This window comes from Ctenopharyngodon idella, chromosome 12 (genome assembly GCF_019924925.1).
Source record: "Ctenopharyngodon idella isolate HZGC_01 chromosome 12, HZGC01, whole genome shotgun sequence".
Taxonomy (NCBI): domain Eukaryota; kingdom Metazoa; phylum Chordata; class Actinopteri; order Cypriniformes; family Xenocyprididae; genus Ctenopharyngodon; species Ctenopharyngodon idella.
This window is the reverse complement of record NC_067231.1, coordinates 23,636,574-23,645,830: the sequence shown is the minus strand read 5'-3', so window position 1 is coordinate 23,645,830 and position 9,257 is coordinate 23,636,574. Positions and strand designations below refer to the sequence as shown.

At 38.1% G+C, this 9,257-nt stretch overlaps 1 protein-coding gene across 1 annotated transcript; it reads left to right on the top strand.

Annotated features, from left to right (window-relative positions):
• The first annotated feature begins 310 nt into the window (after positions 1-310).
• Positions 311-7,221, top strand: kcnj2a (potassium inwardly rectifying channel subfamily J member 2a). The gene is made up of 2 exons (XM_051913911.1): positions 311-623; positions 3,427-7,221. The coding sequence occupies exon 2, from the start codon at positions 3,676-3,678 to the stop codon at positions 4,957-4,959; it is 1,284 nt and encodes a 427-aa protein (XP_051769871.1). The 5' UTR covers positions 311-623; positions 3,427-3,675; the 3' UTR covers positions 4,960-7,221.
• Positions 7,222-9,257: the final 2,036 nt, after the last annotated feature.

The window sequence follows — 9,257 nt, the reverse complement described above, 5'->3', positions numbered from 1 at the left end:
TTATGACTTGTAGACAGATAATAACCGTATTTTGTCGAATTAACCTCAGACATTTGAGAAAATCGTACTGTTGCTATGGTTACCTTAGACGAACTCTGTGTTTGTCAGCGTCCATTTAGCGCATTCTGACTTAACTTGCAACGTAACTGTGGTAGTTACTGAAAGCATTGTTTGAAAACTCTGTTGAAACACACATACTTATGAAAACACATACTTTTTAGACACCCGCAACCGTTTGTTTTGGCTTCCTTTGGGGAGATTCAAGCCTTAATTCGCACGCTGCTGTTCTCTATTTCACTTGCTGTAGTCTGAGTGGAACATTGTTTTATCCGCGCGTGAAGCTCTCCCTCCCGTCGGATTGGCTGGTTTCAAGAGAGGGGGCGTGACTAGCCGGTGCGTGTTGTTTAAATGGGTTTGAAGCCTAGAAGAAACAGCACATGAGTTACCGCACGCCGCAAACAAGAAGAGAAACGTGGAGATTGCTGTTCTTATGCTTCATATCAAATGCTATTAATATATTACGTGGAAAGAACAAAATCAATGAGAAGACAGTGTGGATAGTAAAACCATTCGTTGGATATGTACATATGAGAACTGTTTCGTGTTCATTTACAAATGAATAGGTAAGGTCAAACATATACTATTTGCTGACATGTTTTGTTATTGTATGCAACTGTAAATAAATTCGGTCTGTTTGACGATACGAAGTGTTTTGTGCTATACATTTTAACTTCATTTTGTTAAGCATGATATCGTAGTTCTCAGTTGTATTTGAATTTTGATAGAAAACAATCTAAGCATAGTTTGAGCACATTCTTGAGCTCTCTATTGAAAGTCTATTGGAGACATGATCTCAGAAGAAAAGATTATTTCTGTCTAGGAGAAACACTAAAGAGACTGTAAAGAGTTTTCTCCTGTGATCTTTCTTATGGGATGGTGAGGAGTTGTTAATTAAAGTTAATTTCTGACCTTCAGGCACATGACACTACAATGAAAGATATGAGAGTGTGATTACTATTTGCTTTTTATTTTCTCTTAAGACAAATACACAAGAAATCTTAAGTGTCTTCTTACTGTAAGCACTTCTTAAGTAGTTCTTTGAAAGAAAGAAACTGAGAAATAAGGTTTAGAGAATATCTTTTCCTCCCACACCTGTTGACTTCACCATGACAGACTTCACCCGCATGGCAGATTTGCCTTATAAAAGCAACATATGGGGTTTAGTGCTGCATTATGCGCATTGCTGCATGCAACACGTGAGTTTAATTGTTATATAGCCTAGTATTGTTTTTAACAGTATTCTACTGAGCTCACTGTTGCTAAGTGTGCATTTGTCTAATATATTTGGAGCACAGCTGCGCTCAGCAGTTGTCAGGCGTCAGTCGGCTGACAGACACACAGATCCTCTTTTCTGCCTTAAACACTCAGAGACTTTCAATTGGCAGCTAAATTGGTGCTTAACTTGTTTGTCAGGACTATGCACACCACATAGTGTAAACTGTTAACAGCGATAATAGGGCAAAAGGAATTTCCCTAAAATATGCAACCATGTTTTAAAAATATTAATCCTAGTTTGATCACTCAAAAGAATGTAGACTTTTATGTAACATTTTCCATTGGTCCTCACTGGTCCACGCCATCAAAATAAACATCTTTCCTGGATATAAACACTGCCATATTATGTTTCATGTAAGAAATAATGGCATCTATCAACCTGCTCCTTATCTGAATATCTGTCAGGCCACATGTGAAAAACAGTCAAAATGTTAAACCAAAAGAAATAATCAGCTTATTTTTGTTCTAGATGGCAGAAATTTCCTCACTACTAAAAAAAACACTGAAGTAATTTCTGTTTTTAATACAAATATACGTATTCTTTTCTCATGTGCTCTCTCTCTCTCATTAATTGATTGTGTCATTTGCTCTTACTCGCTCTCTTTTTCTCTCTCAAATCCTTCTGCAGTCCGTGCATCTGCTAAATAAGATAAAATAGGACCTTTCTTTTCAGTTATGGTTGCTAGGAACGTTGAGGGCAGAATAGAACCTTTAATGAGTAGTGTTTTAGCCCTCCTCAGGGAATTGTCACAGGGCTGTCATTATACTGCTGAGAGAGAAGATGAGGTCCCAGAGGACAAGCTCTCAAGTCAACAAGCCTCGTCTCAGTCCCTGCTCTGCACCCTACTGAAAACCAGTCTTAGCTTGTTTTTATCTTTGCTGATGTTTAAGTAATAGTTGAGTATGTTATGTTCTTTGAGAAATTAATTAAGTGTGGCACAAGAATACATTTTTGCCACTGACTAAATGAGTCTTTCCTTTTTTAAAACTCTTGAAATATCAAAAATCCTTTAGGGAACAGGTCTTATTTTATAGCGCTGTTTGTTTTTGTTTTTTTTCATGCAAAAGATCAGCTGTTTCAGCTTTTGATGTGGAATATTTGTGATAACGTCCTGCAAGACATTTTTTTAAAAGCATTTATTATTGTCTAGTACACTAAAATAAAAAGTATACAGAAGGTACTATAATTGTTTTGAGTAGAGCTTTCAGGACTCCACTATTGGTTAGATGAGTTTTTGCCAATTTAAATTAGTGCATTGATAAGAGACATACATGACTGAACAATGCAATTTTCCATTCACCCCTGATTAGCACAGTATGTGAAAACGGGTATTATTAATGGTCCTGTGGGCAATTACATGATATGGAAGAGCACATAAACAGACAGGTTGGCATTGCATTATCTAGTAACGTGGGGCACTGCCTGGTAAAATATCATTGTATTTAACAAAATTACAAATTGACTTTTTTGATTTAATTAAATTGACAAAGTGTTGGTGATTGAAATTGACATGATGTATGAACATTTGATGTTGCCCATGAAGAAAAAAATCAATCAAATATAGAACAATCTTTGGTCAATAAAACTGACAATCAGTAATAAAAAAAAGTTCAAACGAAAGCTTCACTATTTACTTCACAGCCTCACTGAGCTTATGATTTAGAGAAGTCCGACTTGGGTTCTGTTATTTTGACCATTTTGGTCTTGTTGGCTAATACTGCTGGGTTTTTTTTTCTCAGTTTGAAAGGAATGGTCAAGGTCCTCTTAAGTTTCAAAGTATGAGTTTTTGATTAAGCACATACCATTTATCAAAGTTAGTATTATTTCATGTGATACTAAATTCACAGGGAAATGTTAACATTATGATTTAATCAGTGTACAAATTTATCAGTTCAAGCTGAGACTTGCATGAGAATTATGTGCATCACGTTGGTCTCAGAGACACGTGTGCAGTTAGAGCCAAAAAGTCAATTTTTTAGTGATTAAGTTAATTTAGCATCTGAGACTGAAACAAATCTGCAGTGAGAATGTTGAGTTTACAGTCTTTGCCAATTAACGTTAACATGTATCTTGTTTCTTGTTTCTGATAGGACATTTGATCGATGATATCACCAGAGCAAATGAGAACGGAGTGATTGCCCCATCCTTGGCCCTTTCTGTCAATCAAAAGGTCCAACTGGAGCAAAGAGACGCCTCCTGCGTCCGGCTCTGAACAGCCCCACCATTTCCTGCTTGTGTTGGTCCCCGTGAGTGTTTCAAAACTGTTTCTCCAACGCTTTTTCCAGAAACTAAGACTGTTTTCCAAAGCAGAAACAGCACAGACCTCCCAGACTGAGGTGATGGGAAGTGTGCGGGCCAACCGCTACAGCATTGTGTCATCAGAGGAGGACGGTATGAAGTTGGCCACTGCTGCGGTGCCAAATGGGTACGGTAACGGGAAGAGCAAGGTTCACACCCGTCACCAAACCCAGAGCAGGTTTGTCAAGAAAGATGGACACTGCAACGTGCAGTTCATCAATGTCAGCGAGAAGAGCCAACGCTATCTAGCCGACATCTTCACCACGTGTGTGGACATTCGCTGGCGATGGATGTTCGTTATCTTCTGCTTGGCCTTTCTGCTGTCGTGGCTGTTTTTTGGATGTATCTTCTGGCTGGTCGCAATATTCCACGGAGACCTGGAGAGTGGCAGTCCCAAATGTGTCTCCAACGTCAGCACCTTCACGGCCGCCTTTCTCTTCTCCATCGAGACGCAAACCACTATCGGCTATGGCTACCGCTATGTTACAGACGAGTGCCCCATCGCGGTGTTCATGGTTGTATTTCAGAGCATAGTTGGCTGCATCATTGACGCCTTCATCATCGGTGCTGTCATGGCTAAGATGGCAAAGCCCAAGAAGAGGAACGAGACGCTGGTGTTCAGCCACAACGCTACGGTGGCCATGAGGGACAATAAGCTGTGTCTTATGTGGAGGGTGGGCAACTTGCGTAAAAGCCACCTGGTAGAGGCCCACGTTCGGGCTCAGCTTCTCAGATCTCGCACCACAGCCGAGGGAGAGTTTATCCCTCTAGACCAGATGGACATCGACGTGGGCTTTGACAGTGGCATTGACCGCATCTTCTTAGTCTCACCGATCACTATCGTCCATGAGATCGACGAGGACAGCCCTTTCTATGACATGAGCAAACAAGAACTGGAGAACTCTGACTTTGAAATTGTAGTTATCCTGGAGGGCATGGTGGAGGCCACGGCCATGACCACACAATGCCGTAGCTCCTACGTGGCCAGTGAGGTCCTGTGGGGACACCGCTTTGAGCCCGTCCTTTTCGAGGAGAAAAACTATTACAAAGTAGACTACTCTCGCTTTCACAAGACCTACGAAGTGCCCAGCACCCCACTGTGCAGCGCGAGAGACCTTGCTGAGAAAAAATATATCTTATCCAACTCGAATTCTTTTTGCTATGAGAATGAGGTGGCCCTTTCAAACAAAGAGGAGAAAGAGGAAGGGAACGGGGACAGTTTGGGCCCTGGCGGAACAAACACAGACACTAGCTCAGACTCTGACCACAGCCAGGCCACCGTTCCCTTAGAACCGCGGCCTCTACGGCGGGAATCCGAAATATGACTGTGCAGAACTAACGGGAAGGTTTAACAGACACCTCTTCATACAGGCACATTGAGCTGAACTGAGCCACTCGGCGAGGCAGACTCAAGCTAACGGTACAGTTACGAGGAGGAATCGACAGAGAAACTGTACAAGAGTGTTCTTACGAATATGCATGGTTAAATAAAACACAGCATAGAGGCACTGCACAGCTAATGAAGAATGCACATCAAGGGAGGAGAAGAGAGAGTTTCCCATTTAGGCGACACTACCTTTTTAGACCGTTGCTTCTGAATGACACGAAGCAGAGAGGATGTAACTGGTTTGCAAAACTTGAAAATGAGCAGGCATGTGTCCATGTGCAGTTGTCCAACAATGTAAGAATGATTCAGACCAATATTTTTATTCAGCCTTTGACTCATGCTGCTACCAAAGTTGATAATATCGTTATTTATCGTTACATGCAGATATTTAGTTCTGTCAATTGAATAAGGCAATGATAGTTAATAGAAATAACATTATAACATTAACACTATTAATGAAGAAAAAACACAGCCAAGAGTGTTAGTCAATGTCTTAAGTATCATTAAAAAGTCCTGTTCCTACCATCTAGTTAATTATTCCATTATCCCCTCTTTTCCTTTTCTATTTGAGTCCGTTGGCCTTTGTGTGAGCCATGGGTATTTCTGGAACAGTCTTGCGGGGGGCTTAGGTGGGTGAGCTCTATTTGGGAATATAATTCAGTGTCCTTTCTTTTCAAGAAACATGAAGTTGGAAGCCCTCTGCAGTACATTTCAGGTTATCTGAAGAGAAAAACGCACGGGACCATGCCTGTTTATTGCGATATATATCGGACAGGGTCTTTAGATCAGTATCAGAATGAGAATCACAGTCGTCATGTCCGCAGGGACAAAGAGAGTGAACGTGTTAATGAATGTCTTTCTACAAGTGCTGCTATGTTGCATATTATATAGAGTTTTAGACTTAAACCAAAGAGTATTCAAAATGATCTTTCATAAAGAATGCATCAAATTCTTTTATTAGACGTAGGACATTAGGACAAGTCATGACGTGGAGTAAAAATATATATATTTGTAAGTGAAAAGAAATGGTTTTTGTTTGCTTACGCACATATATGGTTTATTTTTATTGATTATTTTCTTATTCTAAGCCAAATAAAGACTACGAATAACAAAGCCCATTGGAAATAAGAGAGCTACAGGTTAGCTTACCTTATTTTCAAACCTCTACCCCCTCCTTTTCATCCCATGACTTCAGTGTTACTGTAGTTTAGTGCTACTTAAGTGTTTGGGTTGGAAAATGTTGCTAGAAAACCTTTAGATTTAAGGTTCTAATTGCATGGATTACATATAGGTTCATTTACAAACTGTGCGAGTGTATAATGGCTGAACGGTTTGGGTTTTATTGCAAGAAAACGGGACAGAAAACAGAATCCACTCTCCCTTCTGACTTTAAACCTCTCTAATAATTAATTATTTCTCAATCAACTCTAACCTCTTGTCTTGCCTGACAAACTGCAATACAACCCTAACGACTTGTTTGGCAGGTGTACCAAGGACTGTGTAATTAGACTGAGATCATGGTACTGTGATCCAATGACAATCAGAACACAGAATCTGAGCTCAGAACTGCACTTGCACACAAAATGTGCTCCTGAGATATCACTTGACATTTGATTGTGATGTCTAACTTGTCTCCTCTCACCCTTGCTTTTTAAAAAAAAAAAAAAAAAAAAAATACCTGAAGTAACCCAAAACAGCCACTAGAGCACGTTTCTCCGGAAAGCTCTATAAAAGGAGACAATAAAATTAGGGGATATTTATTTTGAAAATACTGCACGTTATAAGGCTGTGTTAAACATACAAAAGAGTATAAATTGCTATTAATGCTGTTTTATCCTTTTTCTTTTTTTTTCTTTTTTTGGCATGTCATTTTTCAAAAGACACTTGATGAGCAGCCAATTATGCAGTAAACCTGGTTCGCACTGGTCTACTGTTGGCTTGTTCGAAGGAAACGCTCCTTGTAATGACTGTGGGTCTATAGGCAGCGTTTCTTTCTCTTTGTTGTAAATATCCCCATACTTTATGCAGTTGCTTTTGTACCAGTCTTCCCTATTGTACTGAAAGAAAACAATGGAATGTACAGATTTTTATATTATGATAAATATTATTGTTGTTCTTATTATAATTATTATTATTGTAATTATTATTGTACATGCTATTTTATTTCTTTTTTCAATAAAACGAGATTGAATGGTCAAAAGTCATTGTGTTTCTTGAGTAACTTGGATTGGTAAGTTCTTTAAATAAACATTGGAAACGCTGGAAAGACTAACCATAACACATAAAACACAGATATACAGCCTGTATTTTGTGACCTACGGACAGCTGCTATAAAATTGTCTAAAACTGCTATAATAATATTCTTTAAAGACATCTTCAGCTCTTCACATAAAAATACATATTCTTTTATTTATGCATGTTTCTTCAATTTAAGGCACTTTTATGTCCCAGGGGTTTCAACCTTTTTATTTCTTTTTGTTATATGAAGGTCTTGGAAACTTTGTACCATGCCTTCATCAACACACACACGTTGGTTTTCCATGTTTTATGGGGACTTTCCACTGGCATAATGATTTTTATTCTGTACAAACTTTATATTCTATCCCCTATACCCCTAAAGCTACCCATCATAGAAAATTTTCAGCATTTTTACATTTAAAAAAAAAAAAAAAAACATTCATGATTTTGTATGATTAATAAATTGTTTTCTTTATTGGGAACAAAAAAAAATAAAAAATCCCCACAAGGTCAAAGATTTCTGGTAGTGCCATCGTTGTATTAGGGGATACCAGGAACACACACACACACACACACACACACACACACACACACACACACACACAGATTGGTACTTGTAAAATGATTTATATAGAGATTGCATTGTCCCAGACCCAGATTTTCAATCTTAAAATTAATGATAAAAAAGAAATACTACATATTACATGATGTAGTATTTATAATTATAATACTACATATTATATGATAATATGATAACCACAGAGTGAAGATAACATACATCATTTCAGTATTTATTGTCTGAAAAGGATTTAAATAATTTTTAACCAGCCATTTTGCACCTAATAGTTTTTTTTTTTTTTTTTTTTTTTCAAAAAATTAGTGCTACCAAAAGTATATATACTTAATATACTTAGCAAGATATAAGAGTCTGCCATATTATTCCAAAAAATGACTAAAATGTCAAATGTCAAAAATGACAGAATTCTCCTGTGATGTATTCATGGACATTATTAGTAGATACTTCAAATAAACTACAGTGTATGAAAAATGTCTTTTAAGAGTGTTTATATTTTAAAAGTCTGCAGTACTAAAAGGGCTCATAATTGAAGAAACACACATGTATTTAATTTTACAACCCAGTGAGTCCATATCAGTACTTTTCATGAATTCAGGAGACACTCTCCTATTCATTCTCCTATTAAAAAAAAAAAAACAAAAAAAAATCTCTTTAGAGTTCAGCTCTATCCCAGGACAGGTTATGGCCACAACTTACGTAAAACAGCCCGTTTGCTATGGGATATAAAAGAGGCTAAATATCCTCGCAAAAAACTCACTCATGCCATTTGCTTTAACTCAGAGCTTTAGCTCTTTTTTGGTGTCCGAGAGAGCTCAATGTGCTGCAACTGAAGAAAACGCATGCAATTAGAAAAAAAACAGCAAATTAAGAAAACATCTTCATCAGTTTGACAACACATGTGCAGCAAATACTCACAATGCAACCAAATACAGAAACGTGCTACAAATACTCAAAACGCAACCAAATACAGAAACTCACTGCAAATACTCACACGCAACCAAATATAGAAACGCGCTGCAAATACTCACAATGCAACCAAATGCAGAAACGCGCTGCAAATAGTCACAACACAAACAAATATAGAAACGCGCTGCAAATACTCACAACGCAACCAAATACAGAAACGCGCTGCAAATACTCACAATGCAACCAAATACATAAACTCACTGCAAATACTCACAAAGCAAACAAATATAGAAACGCGCTGCAAATACTCACAACGCAACCAAATACAGAAACACGCTGCAAATACTTACAACGCAACCAAATACAGAAACGCGCTGCAAATACTCACAACGCAACCAAATATAGAAACGCGCTGCAAATACTTACAACGCAACCAAATACAGAAACTCACTGCAAATACTCACAAAGCAAACAAATATAGAAACGCGCTGCAAATACTCACAACGCAACCAAAT